The sequence below is a fragment of the Amphiura filiformis genome, chromosome 2, assembly GCF_039555335.1.
Source record: "Amphiura filiformis chromosome 2, Afil_fr2py, whole genome shotgun sequence".
Taxonomy (NCBI): Eukaryota; Metazoa; Echinodermata; class Ophiuroidea; order Amphilepidida; family Amphiuridae; genus Amphiura; species Amphiura filiformis.
This window is the reverse complement of record NC_092629.1, coordinates 17,342,081-17,363,982: the sequence shown is the minus strand read 5'-3', so window position 1 is coordinate 17,363,982 and position 21,902 is coordinate 17,342,081. Positions and strand designations below refer to the sequence as shown.

The following is a 21,902-nucleotide window of genomic DNA, read 5'->3' as shown; positions in this document are numbered from 1 at the left end:
ACAGAGGCTGGTCCTTTTCCAGCCCCTATGTTGCCAATACGTGTCACTCCATCAAGCATGACAGAGGCTGGTCCTTTTCCAGCCCCTATGTTGCCAATACGTGTCACTCCATCAAGCATGACAGAGGCTGGTCCTTTTCCAGCCCCTATGTTGCCAATACGTGTCACTCCATCAAGCATGACAGAGGCTGGTCCTTTTCCAGCCCCTATGTTGCCAATACGTGTCACTCCATCAAGCATGACAGAGGCTGGTCCTTTTCACCATCCTTTACCTCATGTATGCGTCTCATAATGTGTCAATTGTGCGAATAAAATGCAGAGACTCCGAGACTCCATTGGTTTTTTTTAATCTCAAATTTTGGAACAAATAAAGCACCTAAACATGCTAAAGCCTTAATTTTGGCAGGGTATTTTAGTTTATTATGGGCCTTAGCAAATGTTACAAATTGGAAATGATGTATAATGATGTATATTCAAGTCTAAAATTGCTTCCTGGAAATGATGTGTTTCATGCATTTATCCTTGTCATTCTGGGATCTGGTCAGTGGGACAAATTTGCAACCCCCCGAAAAAATCTATTTTCAGGAATTTATGTGCTCTGTAAACCACTGATGTATAGTTGTATACTTTGAATCTACCTACCTCTGTTTTTGATAATGTCTGATTCTGATGATGAAGATGCTTCCAATCTTGTGTGGTATTGATATATAACCTCACTTGGTCTTGGTTCTTGGGTTACGCCGCTGCTGCAACTACTGCTGTCTGTATCAACACAAGTTGTTATAATTTTATATTTAAAGGTGCAGGTTAATTCATTATTACAGGTACTTCAAAATTGTGCTTTTAAAACTTTTTTGTCCATCAGTAATTTTGTCGTAATCTAATTGATGTTAGAGTCGTAACTAGTGCAAGTGACCTGACTGGGGTGCAGAGGCGATTCAGAAGAAAAAGTGGCAGTGGCGGCACCATGGGAGGGGGTGGCATGGGATCCCCCAGTCAGAACTGTTTCCCCCCAGTAAAAACCCAAAATTGCGAAAAATTACCACTTTTTGCAGCAATTTTGCGAACAGATTTTGCCCCCCTGAAATTCACTTTGCCTCCACCCCCACCCCACCCCCGAAAAAATCCCTGGCACCGCCACTGCTGTTTGGAAGTTTCTCTTTATTGTCCCACCTGTGTGCCCCTATGACAGTGTGTTCCCCTATCCCCAGTGGCACTCGATCTCCAGGGCGGCACCAGGAATATCTTTTTGGAAGGCAATTGGGAAGTGAAAAAATTTGGGGGGTTAGGAAAATTTCCCTAAAATTGAGCGATTGTAACCCAAAGTAGTGGATTTTTTGTACTGACAAACTTGGAGACAAGAAGAAAAATAAGAGGGGGGATTCAAAAGTGGTACTGCTACAGCTCATCCCCTAATTAGAACCTGTCAACTTTTAATAAAGTAAAAATATCAGGTGAATCACAGCATCATGTTCAGTTGCAATGGCAGTGACTTCACCTCAGTTCTTCTATTTGCCTGTTATTACTAGCCATAACCGTAAGTCGAGTCAGCAGCACAGCCAGCTGTTTAGCGTGAAGGGGCAAAGCCAAATGTTTATCCCTATTTATCAATTTTTTATCCCATTTTTAGTAATTTTTAATGATACTTTACTCTTTGCCATCCAAATTTTCATCCCTGAAAATATCTGGGGTGGGGGGGGGGTGGGGGCAACTTGATCATTAACATCTGATTCATCATATCACAAAACATTACAGCTTTATGAGAAAGGTTTTTTAACAGTCTTCACATACATAAATGACAGTCAGTGAATAAATTTCACTGACCATCCAAGATTTGAACCTGCGACCTACCAACTAAGCTAATGAGTCAAATGGAGAAGAGCAGTGATGTTATTATATAGGCCTTCAGTTCAATTGGGGGGGGGGGGACTCAAGTTTCACAGTGTACACATGCATAACCAGAAAATGCTAATTAAGGGTCCTCCTTTTCAAAGAATTATGAACGTGAATCATGCGAATACCGTTTAAGGGTCATCCCAAAATAAATATTAGAAAATTATATACAAAAACATGTTTATTTAAGGGTTTATTTTATCAAAAACATGCAAAAGGCGGTACCTTTCAAATAAAATCTGCTTGGGGCATCTTTCAGGTACAATCCTGTTTAGGGTGTAAAATATGTAGCGTAACCGCGCTAAATTCCTGTTTAGCCGTGCAATATTTGCATAAAAGGGCAAATCTTGTTCAGGGTATGTTTTGAATATCTCTATTCTTGCATGCGTACACTATCAGCCCCCCCCCCCCAAGTTCAATACACTTCACAGCTGCACTTACCCTGTATTTCTGCATCAGATGTCTTATTCTTCCCAAACCTCAAAATATTTTTCAAGCCAAGTTTTCTTTTACTCCTCTTGTATTCAACCACGGCGACATCGGGTCAAATCGACACTGAAGGTCTCCTCTCCTGCTTCACCACTTCAATCTCATGACAAATCTGCACCATGTGCAAGCTGACAGCTCCTCTTCCTGAGGTGTTTCTTTCTTACTAACATCCATCTGCAATGTCTCCTTCTTGGGCACTTCCACCTGTGCCTGTGACATAGCTATGGATAGGTTAAGAAAAAAAAGTTCAGAAAAAAAAAATTGGTTGAGCTGCCATTGCTGTCTTCATAGTTCTTCTTTGGGGAGTATATTGGGCTGTTCCATTTGAAATGCACACCCCCCTATGGAAGACATGACCTTTTAAATCTTCCACACAGGGAGTGTGAAATTCAAATGGGATTACTTGAATGTGTGACTCAATTTTCAACTGGAATAGGCCATTGTTGACGCTGTTTTTCCAAGCTATAATATTTTATGATAGGCTATGTTGCAGTGGTGTAAAAGGTTAAGTCCGTTTATAACAATTTATTTTTTTAATTTTCTGGTTTTCCGTATTCAACTGTTAGAGTGCTGTTTCCTCTAATTTCATGGTTTTTGTTATCCTTGTTGTTTGTTAATTTCAAACAAGATTGAAAATATTATGAAAAATATAACCTATTATACTCAGGACCGACCAACCCAGATTTTCAATAATTGGGAAAAATTTTCTGTACAAAATGAATGCTGACCCAAATTTGGAAAATGTCAGGATTTTCTTTTAGGTATTTCAAAACTTTTTCAAAAAATAAACAGATATTGGTGACTTTTAGGGTCATTTGCAAAAAAAAATAGCCCGATATGGTCTCCTGTGAAATACCTCTTCTTTGGCTTTACTTTGTGGGAGAAAATTGCCCCGGAAAATAATTGTTGGTATCAGTTTGGCTATCTAACTGCAGTCAAAAATAATGCAAAAGCCATGAAATTTTCATCACAGCAATTGGTAAATAGCCCCATCATCAACAGCAAATCTGAACTTACTCATAGGCCAGTGGTGGTGCAGGAAGTAGCTACCACTTGTGAAAATACTTTTGGGTAAAATTGGAAAAGTAAAATTAGAATCAAATTTAAATCTGGCTTTTCTCAGCCGTTTCCCCCTGCAACTCGGATAAGGTTCTCAAAGAGCTTCAAAGACCATCATTCCAGTTGAAATCCATACACCCCCATGGAAGATATCATTGGCTTAGGAAGATTTTCAACATGGGGAGGGGTGCTGAAACATTGAAAATATTTTGTGGGCCACACTGGGGTGCGTGATGGGGTTTCCCCCTTACAGTCAGAAAATTTTGCAAAATATAGGTCACAAAGACCCATTTTCCCTCTATTTATCACAATTTTTTAACTTCACCTAGGATTATTGGGGCTTCCAGGTATTCCAGCCCCCAACCAAAATTATTGAGGGGACTGAGCCCCCCTCCCCCAGGTTCCTAAGCCTATGGATATGATCTTACTCATCCACACAGGGAGTGTAAATTTCATATCAAAACCTGTTTTTAAGTTGTTATTGCTCTGTATCCAGTTCAGTAAGCAAATGCAGTGACAATAGGCAAACGGCCAAGGTTATCAGAATTTTTGTGAAGAAGAGACTCCCACAGAGTCATTATAGTCGCATATTGTTAAAAGCAGTCTCGGTTCACTTAACGGAAGCAAAAGTGCATGATGTCTAGCATAATTCTACCTGTGTTTAAAATTAGCAAATGCAGAAATTTTTCGTTACCAAATATGTGAGTGAAGATTTTAACCATTCAAATTGGTAATTATATGGTTCAACTTCAAATGATATGAAATTGGTTAATTTTTTTCAAACCTGATATTTTGGCATATTTATAATATTTACACATGTCCCAACTTGCACCTAAATGGAATCAGCCAAATTTGTTGTGTTGGTAGGCCAACAGAGCAAAGTTTGACATAAAGTCATACAGTAAAAATTTGATAATAATAAGCCTATGTGGTCGCATGTCATGAATTGGTCATCTTTTGTGTTATGTAACATGATGTAAAATGAGAAATATATCACCAATTTTGATTCAATTCAACATAACTTTGAATGAATACCTTTTACCACTATAACTTAAGTATATAAGCTTATATTACAAGGATGCCAAATCAACAAAGCATAACATCATTATACAGTGTGGGTGAGAAATATACATGGTGGAACAACAGTGTGGGTGAGAAATATACAGGGTGGAACAACAACAAAATTAGCATCTTTCTTGTCATGGTGAACCCCATATTTTTCCTTTTCTGAAAGCTATGTAGTTCAAAATAAATATGGATTCAGAAAGATATTCCATGGGTCCTTCAAACAAATTAGGAAGAAAGAGTTTAGTATCCCTTGCGTTAAACATACAGGGTGGTCAAAAATTGTAAAATAATTTCACAATTTTTATGACAATTTTCAATCAAAACTTTTTTCCTCCATTTCTGCATAGACCATTACCGGTAAATGGTCTATGATTTCTGGCACTAAAACTAATAGCATAATTGAATTCCTCATCAAATGTCCTTAAAAATATGTGTTCTTTTGAATAAGCAGGGTGACTCGGGCCAGAGATAGTCCATTTAGAAATGTCGGAGCATAGTATGCACACTTTGTACAGTAACATATAGCTGAGACCATAATACTTAGGTATTATGGTCTCAGCATATTGGGAAAACTGTCTTAATTAGCATTTAATTAGGGGTCAGTCCATGTCAAAACAGACTGAGTGTACACCCACCCTCTTGGATTATGCTCTCCTTTGGCTCAGGGTACCTTTCATGGACCCCTAGGTGAGGTCACAAGAAAAAATTCAAATTCAATTTCGTTTCGAATGGCGGGCCATCTAAGTTTGGCGACCTTGACCAAAATTGGGAATTTAAGGTGTCCAAATGACAAAGCGCTCTCTTTGAGAGGCATTTTCTTCTTAATTAAATCAGTTGTGACCCTCTTTTTGAATGTGGTCACTCACTGGCTGTGTCTGAAATGCCTAATGCCAAAAAAGATTGATTTGAATTTCGTTGGGATTTCAGAGGGGTCAAAATCAGCACTTCATACTGTTCAATCAAATTATCTTTGATTTTGAAGGACCCATGATAATGCCACAGTGCACTTATAGGTCCTAATTATGTTCAGAATGGATTAACCATGTGCCAATGTCTATGAGCAATTCAAAAAAGAGACATTTCTAGACCCCTACAGAATTTTAGGCCCCCTAAAGTGGTTCAGCCACAAATGGCGCTTAAAATCGGCAAATTTTGACACCTAATAACTTTAGGTGTACACCAGATATGAATTTCTAGTCTTTTGCATCTGAAAGAATGTAGTCTAATGTTACTAGGAACATAAGATTTGTTTTGTATTTTTTGTGTTTTGATACTTTCAAAAAGTTCATTGACCTATGAACATTTTTCTTCATAGCGCCCTCCTGAAAGGTCTGACACATAACAAACTATACATTTTTTTTATCCTCATGACCATACGAGTAATTTGATATATTACTTGACATAATTGGGAGCATTCTGAAAATTTGACTCCCATAACCTGTACTTTGCATGTGCATCGTTGCCAGGAAGTGCATTTTTGACCCCCTTAAAAATCCATACAGAGGATTAGAAAGTAGTTTTTTCTTATTACTTGACTCAAGAGCAACTTGCAATATCAGGATAAATAATACAAATGGCTATAAAGTGATCAAAAATATAAAAAAATATCATACTAAAATTGGCATTTTGTACCGTATCCTGTATGCATGGTATGTTAGGCAAAAATGACTATTTTTGAAAGCGTCAACTTAATACTAAAACACAAAAATACAAAACAAATCTTATGTTCCTAGTAACATTAAACTACATTCTTTCAGATGCAAAAGACTAGAAATTCATATCTGGTGTACACCTAAAGTTATTAGGGGTCAAAATTTGCCGACTTTAAGTGCCATTTGTGGCTGAACCACTTTAGGGGTGGCCTAAAATTCTGTAGGGGTCTAGAAATTTCTCTTTTTTTTTAATTGCTCATAGACATTGGCATATGGTTAATCCATTCTGAACATAATTAGGACCTATAAGTGCACTGTGACATTATCATGGGTCCTTCAAAATCAAGATAATTTGATTGAACAGTACGGTGCTGATTTTGACCCCTCTGAAATCCCAAACTAAATTCAAATCTATCTTTTTTGGCATTAGGTATTTCAGACACAGCCAGTGAGTGACCACATTCAAAAAGAGGATCACAACTGATTCAATAAGAAGAAAGTGCCCTCAAAGAGAGCACTTTGTCATTTGTATCTTTTTTAATGACACGGCGGCCACCGGGAGCTACACTCTGACCGCACGCGACGCGCTTCCGATCTTGGGCGCCACCAACTTGCAAGTAACCTCACCTAGGGATCCATGAAAGGTACCCCTGAGCCAAAGGAGAGCAAAATCCAAGAGGGTGGGTGTACACTCAATCTGTTTCGACATGGACTGACCCTTAGGTAATATATTAGTTACATCTTTTGTTACAGTTGATCTACCATAAGTAGATCTACAATCCAGGATGGTATATGTGCAATTTGAGGTCCATGCTAGTTGTACTTTCTAAGATACGAAGGTTTGAAGTTTGCCATATTTTCACAATTTTGTGTTCAACCCTATATGGGGCTCCCCCGAACTGGCTGCTCCATCTTACATATTGAGGTATAAATCTCAAAGTTGTTGTCCGATTGACTTGGGAGTTTTTGTATTTGAAAAAGAACATAATTAATATCTACAAAATGACACCAAACTTGCTACAATAGGTATTATACTTTTAGAATAAACCTAACTTGAAGTGTGAAGAAAGCGTTTTCATGTTACAGCTGCTCCATTTTTGGGTGACCTATTTGTGACATGCGACCATGTAGGCTACCTATTAACAAGTTGCTCTGACAAGAACAAAGTTTACTTTTTCATTTTTTTCTTTTATTTTACAAATATCTGTGTTAAAGAAAGAAAAAAAATTAAAAGGAGCAAGGGTATACGATGTATTGTTGGTCGAAGCAGCAACAAAAAAACAGAAGAATTCAAATATCAGAGATATACTTTTGTAGGTCCTGTGGTTCTTGAGTTATGTTGTAAAGAGGGCTGAAACAACAACACTTTTGTAAAACGTATATAACTCATTAACAACAATAAATTAAGCAAGTTTTATAAGTATATGATTTGTAGAATGAACTTTTGCAAAACACCAAAGTGTTATTTTTCAATAATATATTGATTCAGATAATGAAAATCGATTTTTTTTTTTGGCTGCTTCGACCAACAATACCTCGTATACCCTTAACAGTGCTTAAACAGCAACAGGGAGGTAATGCCCTGGGTGCCACCTTACGGGATGCCAAATTGACCAATTCAGCATGCCCAAAATGAATTAGTGGTAGACCCTATTTGTGCAAAATTTTGTGCACTCCTCGAGCAATTATTTGAAGAATGGGAGAGGGAGGCGCTATTATATGTGCTTATCCCTGCGCGCAAAAAACCCCTAGCTACACCACTGAGGTTTAACAAACTACCCTAAGTAATTCTTTGTCCAAGCGACTCGTTAATAGGAATCTGTTAATATGATCAAATTTTTATGTTTATTCATGAATTTTGACTTTATGTCCTCCTATGATGAACTGCATGTTAAACGGCCAAAATAACCAGCAGGGTTTCTTTCACTTTACCTTGTTATCCCTTCCTGACAATTATTACTAGTATTATTTCAGCATTTTGAGTATAGAATAACAAGTTTAAAATTTGAAGGAATAGCGCATTATGGTTTTAACCAAAATGACTCTGCCAAATTACATCGTCAGATGGTGCACTGCAGAGATCGGGTGCAAGAGACATGTTAAAATCAACACAGAACAGTCATTTCTCACAGGAATCGCCCAATAAAAGTTTCTGTCAAAGAAAAGATAGAAAAAAATGAGCTGATTTTCAGAGTTACTAAGATGAAAATGGGCAGAAAGTCCTTGAAATGAAAAGGAGCCCAAATATTTTGATATGAAATAGGGTTACCTGAATGAGTGACTCCATTTATGTGACTCCCTATGTGAGAAATTAAGGCAATTTCTTCCATAGGGGGTGTATGAATTCCAACTGGAATAGCCTAATGCTGGTCTTTGATAACTTTATCCTGGTTGGATTTTCAACTGGAATATATAGCTCATTTTACCCCCTGGGAACACCTTGGCTGGTTATGCAACTTGGACAAACCTAATAGCTCTCCCTCCTGCGTAGTTCTCTCCTCCTGCGATACAACCTTCTGACTCTGCAGAGCCTTCATTTCAATTGCACCGTCCATTACAGGTCCATTCCCTCCTTCGCGATCCTCATCCATGACCTGAGCTGGGATTGACACCTTCTTGGCAGCGATACAATCTGTGTCACTTCCATGTCCGTGTTCGGAGTCATTCCATGCTGCAACATCATCACCACCATTCTCCAAGACTTGCACAGAGACTATTTCTTCAGTACTGTGTGACATGAGATGATCAGATAGACTGTTCCCAGTCTCATCTGTTAGAGGTTGGGCTAGGATATCCTCGAGAAGTTTTATATCTTGGTCAGGATCTTCTAGGTTGGATGGTAGCAAGTTGGCAAGTGAAATATTCAGAGATTTTGTCTGTGTAAGGTTGAAAAAAAGAGAAAATAAAGATGTACAAATATATTCAGATAACTAGGCCTATAAATATAATATTATCAATGACATTCACATTCACTGAACAGTTTTGTGCGGTTTATTGACAAATTAGACCATAAATTATAGTATTTCCCAATCATTTTCATGACATGTACTTTCTCCTATAAGAATGCAATTATTATAGACAGTGGCGGATCCAGGAATTTGGGAAAGGAGGTACACCCAAAGATTTTGCCGCCACTTTTTTGAATGGCCATGAAGCGTCATCTAGTTGCGTGACGCAGGGGGTGTCCGAGGGGGATCATGTGCAAAATCCCTTACATGCTCATATAAGAGGTAAAAATTAAAAATGCCCCAAATTCACTATAAAGCATGTCAGATTATTCATCTGGGTCTAAGGATCACAAAAATGTAGCATATTTGTGTATAGGACATATTTTTATAAACTTTACGAAGTTATGAGGTTCAACAGGTCCAAGGTCTATTTGTATGCTATACAGGGGTGAGAAATAACAGTTTTAGTAAAAATGGATACAAACTGTTCCTCATGTTTAAGGGATTCAGAAAAGAATAGTTTTTACTATCTGAGATGTGAAGTTCAGAAGATAGATTAAGAATAAATACAAATTCCATGGAATCCTACATAACTAGGCAAACAATTTGCCTCAACTGTTACAAAAATGTGAGCAACTTTGACTTTCTGCGATCGATGTCAAGTTCAGAAGATAGATGAAAAATAAATACAAATTCCATTGAATCCTACATATATTTTGACTCTTTGCTGTGTAACATGCTAACTAGACATCGCAGATAGTGCAAACTATTCTTTTTATGAAAACTCTTAGCTAGGCAAACAATTTGCCTCAACTGTTACGAAAATTTGAGCAACTTTGACTTTTGACCCATACACAACAAGCAAATCGACCTGTGACCTTTTATACCCCATAACTTCTTAACTATAGGTCGTACATGCACAAAAATTACATTTCTGGAATCAGTGGGACATAATTTGACAAGTTTGAAAGTATTATCGGAATAAGATTAATTTTGCCCCCCCCCCCCTGCGATCCTATGGGGCCATTTTGTCTTCTTGAGGGTCAGTGTCTCCAAATATTGCTTGGCAGACAACAGATTTGTTCAGCATGTATACCCAAATTAACAAAAAATAACACTTTGATGTTTTGCAAAAGTTCGTTCTACAAATTATATACCGGTACTTTGAAAACTTGCTTTATTTATTGTTGTTAATGAGTTATGCACGTTTTATTAAAGTGTTGTTGTTTCCAGGGCCGTAGCAAGTGGGGCGGTCGGGGATGCCATGGCCGCCTCACTTTTTGAGAAATTTGTTATGTTTTTCTTTATATCTTTATTTCAAGTTGGGCATATATTTGTATTTTGGCCGCTCCACATTTATGATGGCCGCCCCACATTTTTTAACTTTTCCACCGCCCTGGTTGTTTCAGCCCTCTTTACAACATAACTCAATAACCACAAGGCCTACAAAAGTTTATCTGTGATATTTTGATTCTTCTACACACTCGAATGATCAATGCAATTTTTGCCAAAGCTCACTACCATTCGCAAGATGCTGTGAACTACCAAATTGCAACAGTTTAAAATAATTGCTAACCTTAAGGTTACACGAAGAAACGTATAAAAAACGTATAAAAGACGTAAAGTTGTTCTCTAAAACCGCGTTTTCTCAGCAATCAAATGTCGCAGTGAGTCAAATGTAATATGTTGGTGCATGGATGTATCTTAACACTATTTTTGTGTGTTTATACAAATTTTTAGAATCCTATTCCACAATAGTCAGTTTGAGATCAATCGATTTCACAGGTCACTCAGTAGCTCAATCGGTTAGCGCGTCGGACTCACGTTCGACTATATAATACTATAGTTTTGAGCTGGAAAACTTTGGTACGTGTTCGAGTCCCTATGTGGTCCATTCCATCTATTTTATTTTATTTTTCTCTCACTTTTTTCTTTTTTTCTTGTTCGCTTTTTCTTTCTGACTGCAGCGATTGATTGTTTTTGCCCGTTTTTTCATTATATAATTCAGGAATTTTTAGGCTATACTAGTCTAATAGGCGCTGCCTATGAATATATTTTTTACAAATTAGATTAACAAAATATTGGTTGTTGGTTTTGTTACTGTTGTTGTAGTTATTGTTGTAGGCCTATATATTGCATAATCAGGGTATAAATAGGCATACTAGGCCTATTATAGCCTATAGAAGCATTGATTTATTTCACGACAGATATCATCCAGGATAATTTTAAAATTGAAAATTTAGAAAATCCAAAGGAAAATTGCCGAAAAACGGCTGCCCACAATCACCCCCCCATCAGCCCATATGGTCCTATCATGGTCGCCCTTCCCTATCCCTGCAACATATAGGATGACTCACGAGCAGCGGTTTGTCCGTGGCCCTAGTTCAGATTGATACACTATTGTAGCGTGAGTTCATTCTTTTCTGCATGGCTGTTTCCATTATTAACTTACGCCCCTCTGGAACCAAGCCTTGAAAATCAATTGTATTTAACCTTAAGTAACACACGCTATAAAGTATTTGATATACATGTCATACCAAGTTAATATAGTCTGATAGTTTGATTAGTGGTTTTGAATGGTTTTCGTTAAAGGAATGTTGCCTATTTATATTAAGGTTAGCCGAGAGTTTTTCATGCGCTTGATTTCAGAGGGCGTAAGTTCATAACAGAAACAGCCATGCAGAAAATGAACAAGCGTCGGCCTACCGGGACGTAGGCCTACTTACAATAGAATATCGATCCACGGTCAAGACATGAAAACGCTATGAAACTTGGCTTAGCTTCGTGCCGGAGCTCGGATGCGGGGGTGTCACAAGCCGTTTGCAATTTTCACAAGGATTTTATAAATTTTAAAATTGATTGGGGGCATTTTGAATTTATAGCTTTGATATCTTTGATGAAATCAATGCTGCTAATCCCCTGATTACAATGTAAGGGTAGGCAACAACAACAATATCAAAAAGCAATTATTTGTAAATCGAATTTGGGATGAAAATCAACAAGACAGACTTAGCAGGCCTACACATTTCTGAATTATAGGGCCTATAAAGTGAAAAACAATCAATCACGATTCACTGCACTCAGCGAATCAATCAAATAAAACTAAAAAGAAAGGAGCACGAAAGAATAAAGAAATAGTGAAAAAGAGAAAGAAAGAGAGAGAAAGAAAATGAACGAAAAAGAAAGAAAGAAAGAAATGAAAAAAAAAAAGAAAAAAAAAAAGGAGAAAAAAAAAGAAGAAAGAAAGGAAGAAAAAACGAGAAAAGAGAAAAAAAAGAAAATTCAGCCACACGGAGACTCGAACCCACAAAAATAGTTCATATTAGATTCCCAGTCCAACGCTCTATCCACTGGGCCAATAGCTCAGCTTACGCAATTGCCTGTTCTCAAAGCGGATGATATTACTGTAATTGGATGCAATTACATATGATTACAATCGCGTCCGCATTATGGCTCTTAGAATAAACACGCATGTCGGCGCTGAAATTTTGAACGAACTGATGGAGGAAAACCTTGTTTTTGCAAAACTAGCTTCAATTTGGAGTGAAAATCAAATGGAATAGCAATTGGCAGAATGTTGAGAAATAATGTAGGTATTCAGATGTCTAAATTAACGTCTCGTAATCAAGATATCGATAATTTCACAAACCAGCTTTTTCTCAAGCAAATTCTCCAAAATTTTCCCCAAAACGGGCTTTTAAAATTTAATCGGTACTGTATTTGGTTCTTCCCCATGGCAACATTATTTCTTTGATCGATTTGTAATACAATACTGAAAAGAAGAAAACAATCGCTTCGGTGTGGATTTATACGAGCGCACATTTGAAAAAAAACCTCATGGAACGTGTTTTTGATCTTGTGTACATGGTGGGTAAAAATGCTTTAAACGAAGGATTTTCAAATTTATTCTAATAATTTGTATATAACACACACAAAAATGTTAAGCTACATCCAATGCACCAACATTTCACTCGCTGCGATATTTGATTACTGAGAAAACTCTGTTTTAGAGAACAACTTTATACGTCTTTTATACGCTTTTTTATCGTCTCTTTGTGTAACCTTAACCATTAGAGCTTATTATTTGGTGAAAGCTATACCATGGTTGAACAATTATACTTAGCTAACACCCTTGTTTTGCACGGGAATGCATCATCATTCTATTCATGCTAAAGTCATACAACTGTGTAAAAGTTCAATTCCAAGGTGCATATTATCATAACTATTGTCAGATATTTACTCCCTATTCCAGAAAAATACAGCACTAATTTGTTTGGATTAAACAAATATTATCCTGTTTTGCCAAATGAAACATAACTAAATCCTAATCCTTTAGTTTATAGTCTTAACTGGCAATGAAAGTAAAATTTTAATGTTTGGTAAATTTTTTGAAATAAAGGGCCAAAAACATGCATTTTCAGGGTCTTTTATTCGTATTCTGTGACAATCAAGCCCAAAGACTTGAACAAAGACTAATTTCAAGTTATGCATTCTAATTTTTGGAAAACATATTTTCTATGAAATCTTTCTCTTAACCAATTAGCGGTAGCAAAAATAACATAATATTAAAATTATGAACTCTTACCCTATACTCAAGATTTTGAATGCTTAGACTTGTGCCAAGTCTTACAATTTTGTGACTACAATTGTAAGAAAACCATTTCCCCTCAAATTTCAAAAATATTGAAATTTTACTTTTATTGCCAGTACTAACTAAAGGATTAGGATTAAGCTATGTTTCATTTGGCAAAACAGGATAATTTTTTTTTAATCCAAAAAAATTAGTGCTGTATTTTTCTGGAATGGGGAGTAGTGATTGCCAAAATATATCGACATCCCTTCCAACACTGTATCTGGTATCTGCTATGTTAATTATTTTCTAGTAGATGCTGTATTATACCTAACCTGAGCCTGCAGGCGGGTTAAAAAAACACTATATCTACCGTGCAACAATTTCTAGTCTCTGTTATATCATTATCGAATATATGCCGATTTACCTCGGAGGGATGTAGCATTGTAGACTATTATACTGATCAAATTAGCAAAATGCCATAATGTAGATGTTTTTATTTAAACTTTAAAATGTTACTCTAACCAGGGTGAAGTAAATCTTTCTATTTAAAACCTTAAAAAGACATACTTTATTGATCAGATATCAATCGCTATCAAGGAGTGAGTAATATTTGACCAATGAAAATAAGTGTACTTTCCAAAGCAACAATAAAAGGTAACTTCATTGATCAGATTTCAATCGCTATTGGTCCAGAAAAGTCAGTGTACATTTTTTGTGGCTAAAGTGTTAATACTTTATTTTGCTGCTATTATTTTTAAAGTTCAAATGTATTTTTTTTTAACTTCAAAAGTCTGTAATTTGTTTAAATGCCAAAAGAACTGATCAACCATAGATAAACTATGGATCAACCAACGGCATGAATCACTATTGACATGTTTTGGTTTCATAATAAAGGCTGGCGTTTTGTATGGATTTCTTTTTGATGGTAACTTTGAATGAAAGATTTACCTATGGAGCCATGTGATGACAGGACTGGTTCAGAATTGTTTGGCTTTAATTAAAGGCCTATTCAGTGATCTGCTCATCCGAACGATCGTAAAAATCATCAAAATTCAAATTTTGGTACCTTTGTCATTGCCATAGATGTGCTAACCTGAGACTAGTAAACCAAACATAGCCTGTTAGGGGTGGTGCAATAATTATGTGTACCTCCGGGGTGGTGAATTATAGGGGGGCAAAGATTTTTGGCAGGCCAAAAGGGGGCAAGCATTTTTTGCAGGTCAAAAGGGGGTCAAGCGATTTTTGGTTTTTGGCAGGTCGAAAGGGGGGGGCAAGCAATTTTTGGCACAGATATTTTGAGTACCGTTTCTATATTACGCCCTTAAAAGGCGTAGGAAAACGTTAGGAACACGTTCAAATATATGCAAAATTTCCTGCTCGCTGCGCTCGCATTATATGATAATACAATTTAAGGTTTTAAATTGGGTTCCCCAAAATCTTGCATGTGTAAGGGGGGAGGCAAAAATTTTTTTGTTCATCAAAGGGAGGGGGCAAAGGTTTTTTGGCATGTCAAAAAGGGGGTCAAAGATTTTTGGCACGGCCAAAGGGGGGGCAAGCGATTTTTGGCAGACCATTTTGAGAATTCACTACCCCGGGGGTACACATAATTATTACACCACCCCTTAGTGGTTCACCCGAAAGCTGTGTATTTAAGACAAAATAAAGGCCTTTTTTTACTTGAATCTGTAATTTATATGCTGACAGTATATAAATTATAGTCTATGTACATTTGAATGGGGCTTCAACTTCATCAATACTGCCATTATTTTTTGCTTTGTTTTTGGCCAAATTTTTCATTTCAAAAATACCAAATGACAATTTGAATGACTTCTTCACTTTTAAAGCCATAATGTACGATCTTATAATATGAAATCGCCCCCCCCCCCAAGTGCAGGGAGATTTGGTGGATTTGGGCCCCTGGCCCCGCCCCATACAGGCTCTGCAACGCCATTCACTAGCTGATGACAGATTTGCCTGGAGCTAGTCTCTTCTAGTGCTTCTGTTGTTCCGCTCACTCTCCCATAAAAGTTGAACCCAAATCCCAAAATGTGCGTCTATTGAGCATGTGAAATGGTGAAATCCAACATGTAATGTATACCCAGCATGTATGATACACATCATAGACCCTAGGGTCAGGCCCGTACGCAGGGGGGGTGCAGGGGGAAATTTGGAAAAGTATACAAAAAGTCCCAAAATTTCATAATTTGCAAGCGTAGGTCCAAAAGGTCCAAATTTTGTCCACTTTTCACAAAATTGCCCCCCTTTGAAAAAAAGTTCACTTTTTCAAATTCAGCACCCCCCGCCCCAAATGAAATCCTGCGTACGGACCTGCCTAGGGTCTATGTACACATTTGTTTTTTAGTTTTCTCAAAATCACTTTCCATGGACTTGGGTGGGTTTTGAATTCAGATATTCATTTCTTTATCCATACCCAGGGGTGTCTGAGGGGGATGTGCCCCCTGAGTATTTTGGAAAAATGTCAAAATAAAGACCCAATTTCTTGGACCTTGCTGTGAGAATAAGTGTACAGGTGTCCAAAACAAGCCAAAACAGAACCGCGGTGGGGCCGGGGAGGGGTTCTGGGGAGGGGGTCTGGGGAGGCATGTGCCTCCCTCCGCATGTTGAAAAATTTAAAATAAAGGCCCAATTGAAGCCAATTTGTGGAACACTTTGACACTATAGTTATTATCATTGCTTAAGACAAAAAGTCCGGGGGGTACTCCCACTTTAGAGGTAACGCATATGTAGGGCTGTTAGGACCCCCTTTTTCAGTGTTGCTGTCACCCAAAGACCCATATTTTTTGACGAACACATGCTCTGTCACCCGAAGACCCCCTATTATTCCATTTGATCTGTCACCCAATGACCCTTATTTTTAAATTTGAACAGCAACTTTCATTTATCACTGATTTTATAACTTATTTTGAACTAGAAATTTGATGTTCGAGGTTTCTGTGACGCTGTTTCGGCTCTCACCCAAAGGTTCCATTTAAAAAAAAAGGTCACAGTTCTCACCCAATGACCCCATATTTTTTACATTTTGCCCTCATCGATTGCCAAAAATCATGCTCTCACCCAATGACCCCATATTTTTTCCATTTTGCTCTCAACCGAATGCCCCTTACTTAGAAAGTGCCAGCCCTAATCAAAAACCCAATTCATTTTTAAATTCCCCCCCCCCCCCCGGGCAAAAGGTGTATGGATGTCAAAACAGAAGCCAAAGTGGGAAATTCTTTATCCATATGTGGAGAAAAGATGTCTAGGGGAGGATGCGCCCCCTCAGTATTTGGAAAAAATAATAAAACAAAGGCCGAATTGAAGCCATTTCGTGGACAATGCAATGTAAATATTCAGTGCCCGACTGCCCATCGCAGTTTTTTCCGTATTTTCTTTTTTCACAGAAGTTTATTTTTTTACATGAAAGGGGGCATGAGCCGGGTGTGGCCCTGCCTGGATCTGCCACTGCCATGGGAGGTTGTTGATCATGATCAAAATGCGATGTAAATTCATATCTCACATCTCACATAAAAATGAAAAACAAAACAGAGGGTTTTTTTTTTTTCCAACAAAATTGTAAAAAAATTAAGAAAACAAAAAGATCCCCAAAAAGGGGGGACGGGCCCGGTGTGACTACCCATGCCTGGATCTGCGCCTGATTCTCCGCTACAAGACTGAAAGCCTACAACATTACATATTTATCACTAAAGAAATTTTGTTTGTATTGTTTCAGGTGATTTGTTGAAAATATCCAATAAAAATGAATTTGACAGTTTATGTCATCTTGATCACAGATGTTTCTGGGCATTGGGTTATTCCAGTTGAAATCCATACATGGAAGACATGACCTTAATATTCCACACAGGAAGTGTGAATTTCAAATGGTATTTACCTGAATGGGTGCATTACTCATCCATTTGAAATCTACACCCCCTGCGTGGAAGATTAAGGTCATGTCTTCCATAGGGTGTGTATGGATTTCAAATGGAATAACCAACGTGTATAATATGGCGTGCGCATATTTTGACAAAAGATGCAAAACATGCAGGGTTGTAGCTAGACCAAGTTGAGTGCCAGCTAATTTTACTATCAAATTAGAGTGCTGGCTCGGGGCATAATCTTTTTAGCGAACATGAGGGATCGGGGAATAGGAAAGGAGTATACCCCCCATAATTTTTTTGGTTTTTTACTCATTTGTGGGGAAAAAAATTTAAAATTAATTTTTTAAAATTTTTTTTAGTGCCGGTCGGCGCCGGTCCGTGCCGACCGGCGTGGCTACAACCCTGAAAACATAAATACTCAAACCAATAAATAGTCATCTGTTCATCTGGACTTACTATTTTTGATAGCGACAGTATTGTGTCTCATCCAAGATGCATCATCAGGCTGATTGATCAGGTGTTGAACTATTGGCCCTGGCTATTGACCTGTTACACACGTGATGGTATATGACATCACAGGAGAGTCGCCGGGGTAGTTTCCTGATTGCTGTGTCGTAGGTCGTTGTGGCAAAGTCCCCCCTCCTCTGTTGAGCGAAGGTGCCCGGACCACCGTACATGTATGGCCTCCCCCTGGACCAAATAAGTATATTTAAAGCACTGTACTTTAAATATGCTTAAAGTACCTTTAAAGTACAAATAAAGCACAATGACCAAAAAGTACATTTAAAGCATACTGAAAAAGCACATTTAAAGTGCAAATAAAGCACAATGACCAGAAAAGTACATTTTTAAAGCATACTGAAAAAAGCACATTTAAAGTACTGTACTTTATTGTACTTTATACCAAACAAGCATATTTAAAGTACTGTGCTTTAATGATACTTTATACCAAAACAAGTATATTTAAAGCACTGTACTTTAAATATGCTTTCTAAAACAACACTCCAATGTGCGACATTTGGAACGACGATAAAGTACCTTTAAAGTACAAATAAAGCACAATGACCAAAAAGTACATTTAAAGCATACTGAAAAAGCACATTTAAAGTACTGTACTTTAATTGTACTTTATAGTACCAAACAAGTTGACAGCCCTGATAAGCTTACACATTTATTGAGCTTCTCAAAGTATTGGTAAAATTGTGTTCACAAGCATACTTTACCAGTAACTAATCAAGCATGTATTTGTAAGTCCATTAAGTCCTTCATTTTATATAAATATGAATAATTTTATACATCCATTGCAGTATACAACCTTAGCACAACTGCCACAAGATGGTCGTTGGTATTTTTCAAATCTAGAAGAATGTAGTCATGTGACTTGTACATGTAAACATCACATGACCACATTATAGTACGTTTAAAGTACACCGAAAAGCACATTTTAAGTACCGGTACCGTACTCTTACACTGCTGACAATACCACCAGGAAAATCAGTCCAGGTAAAGTACACATAAAGTACTGATAAAGTAGGCCTATATTTAAAGTACACACTGATGTTCAAAATTTGAATAAGTCCAAGATAAGTAGGCTACAATTAAAGTATACTCACTGACACTGGGAAAAAAACTAAGTCCAAATAAAGTATAGTTAAAAAGCATAAAAAAGTTCACATATTTATGAAAAATTGAAAATATTAATAAAGTATAATTTTAAGTCATATAAAGCACATTTAAAGTACCTTTAAAGTATAATGTTTTTCCAGGATATGAAAAATAAGCACATTTAAAGTACACTATTATGTTCTTATTACCCATAAAGTATAGTTAAAATACCCATAAAGTACAGATAAAGTACATTTCTAATGTGCTTTATTTGGTCCAGGGCCTTGACTCCTCTTTCAAACCACTGTTCTCTATCGAGCACTAGCACATCATTATCCTCAAATGAATGATTGGCAAATCTGAGGTGCGTGTAAACTGCAGAACCTGTAAAACTGTGTCTACGGTGCTGATTCATGCGTTTGTGCAAGGGTTGTTTAGTCTCCCATTATGGCCATGCATCTTGATGTGGTCATAACTTTTGTTTCATCATTAAATTTTGATATGCACACATCTATTTTTTGTTTTTGAAATATATCTTTAAAACTAAAGACCCAATAACAGCAAAAGTATACAATTTTAGAAAGCTTATGTTCCAAGGAATCCAACTGTGTACAAATCAAGTTGGTATACCATGTATACAGGGTGGGTAAACAAATAAATAGGGTGATATCATGAAAAAAACATGATTTTACTGGTAAATTTATAATTTTATTACATTTGCTACTGTTAAGAAACACCTCAAAAGAAATCTAATTTTGTTACAGGCTACACTATGAGCTTTCATAAAATGTATACCGTAGTTTTCCTATGTCATGATTGACCGAAGTGGTGATACAGGGTGTGAAAAAATGCATGATTTTGCATTTTTGAACATATTTTCTTTTTAAAAGTATATCCCACATTTATCTTAATTGCATGTTGGATTCCTGTGTAACTTAATTGTAAGCTTTCCAAAAATATATACATATCCTATCTTAGGGTATAATTCTCAAGATACAACAATTTAAATCCAAAATGCACATTGTGTCTGACAATCTTGGCATTTGTGTGTAGTGAATAAGGAAAAATTGATTCTTGTGACTTACAGTTCTTTGTGAGTACTTCTAAACAAGATTAAATCAAATTCATGATTGAATATGAATAATGAATGAAATAAACATTCATTAGGCTTTCAAATCAAACTATATTTAAGAGCTCTAATTAATCTGTAGATCAAGAAAATAAAAATGAGCTTGAGCTCCTCAATCCTCCCATAGACATCAGATGGTAACTGTGTCCTCGCTCCTCCACCCTGCGTCTTTGTTAGCTAATTATCACCGATCCTTACAGTTAGAGTCTTTGCACTGGACAGCATAAACAATATTACCTTTCAAGGACCTACAACACAGTAATCGAGAAACTACCCCGGCGACTCTCCTGTGATGTCATACCATCAAGTGTGTCACACTCACAGGTCAATAGTTCAATACCTGATCAGTCAGCCTGAATGCCTGATGATGCGTCTTGGGTGAGGCGTGATACTGTCACTATCAAAAATAGTAAGTCCAGAATGGACAGATTTAATTACAAGGTACTCATTTTATTATGTTTATCTATACCTGGATGACTGAGAATATTCACAAAAATCAACAGTACCTTTGCTGCCCTTTGAATCTTCTCTTTCCACAGGTCCAGAGAACTGTCTGTATCTTCTACTCCGAAGTAACTTCCCACACGATTCAGCACACTGGAACTCCTTCTCAACATGATGATGTTTTTATGCTTCACAGGTCAGAGAAAATCCTAACTTCAGACTTGAAAAACCGTGTTTGAAGATAAGGTGCAAGAAATAAACTTCAGTGAAATAAGGGTCCAATTTTTGCTGGCAATGTGGCAAAAACCTGTTTTTTGCCAGGTGTTAAACTGGCAAAAACTCATTATGTGAGGCGACAAATGTGAAAAAATTTTTTAGAGATAAAGGCAAAAACATGGAGTAAAAAAAAATTATATAAAAAATAGAAATCACAAAACTTTAGAACTTTAGAACCAAGTATGCTACACCTTTGGTGTTTTCAGTATGATAGCCTAATGTTTGTATTTAGGTAATAATTAATTTTCAAAAATGCCTCTTTTGGCCTCCATGGACCAGATCGTGTCAGTCAAATATTATAAAGTAACACAGAAAGCTCAAACAGTAACACATAACTTTAAATTAATCATTCAACACCTGACGCTAAGATGACTTCATCAGTGCTATCTACCTATGATGACTTCATCAATATGTGCTATCTACCTAAGATGACTTCATCAATGAGTGAGGATATACCAAAGGTGACTTCATCAATATGTGATATCTACCTATATAGATAGCACCCATTGATGAAGTCATCTTAGGTAGATATCATCCATTGATGAAGTCAACTTAGGTAGATAACACTCATTGATGAAGTCATCTTAGGTAGATAGCACTCATTAATGAAGTCATCTTAGGAAGATATCACATATTGATGAAGTCATCTTTGGTATATCCTCACTCATTGATGAAGTCATCTTAGGTAGATAGCACTGATGAAGTCATCTTAGAGTCAGGTGTTGAATGATTAATTTAAAGTTATGTGTTACCGTACTGTTTGAGCTTTCTGTGTTACTTTAGATTAGAAGTCATCTTAGTAGATAGCACCCATTGATGAAGTCATCTTAGGTAGATATCATCCATTGATGAAGCCATCTTAGGTAGATAACACTCATTGATGAAGTAA

General features: G+C 36.9%; 1 protein-coding gene across 1 annotated transcript; it reads right to left on the bottom strand.

Moving 5' to 3' along the window:
* Positions 1-647: 647 nt before the first annotated feature.
* On the bottom strand, positions 648-20,932 carry LOC140135493 (uncharacterized). Its single transcript, XM_072157012.1, has 4 exons — positions 20,800-20,932; positions 8,628-9,036; positions 2,334-2,602; positions 648-761 (listed from the first exon to the last, which is right to left on the bottom strand). The coding sequence occupies exons 1-3, from the start codon at positions 20,908-20,910 to the stop codon at positions 2,469-2,471; spliced, it is 654 nt and encodes a 217-aa protein (XP_072013113.1). The 5' UTR covers positions 20,911-20,932; the 3' UTR covers positions 648-761; positions 2,334-2,468.
* Between the last annotated feature and the right edge of the window lie 970 nt (positions 20,933-21,902).

Coding starts and splice junctions, on each gene's coding strand:
- LOC140135493 (XM_072157012.1), bottom strand. CDS start 20,910: ATGTTGAGAAGGAGTTCCAGTGTGCTGAATCGTGTGGGAAGTTACTTC. Junction 9,037..20,799: donor AGATTCAAAGGGCAGCAAAG/GTACTGTTGATT, acceptor AACCTTACACAG/ACAAAATCTCTGAATATTTC. Junction 2,603..8,627: donor GCAGGAGGGAGAGCTATTAG/GTTTGTCCAAGT, acceptor ACCTATCCATAG/CTATGTCACAGGCACAGGTG.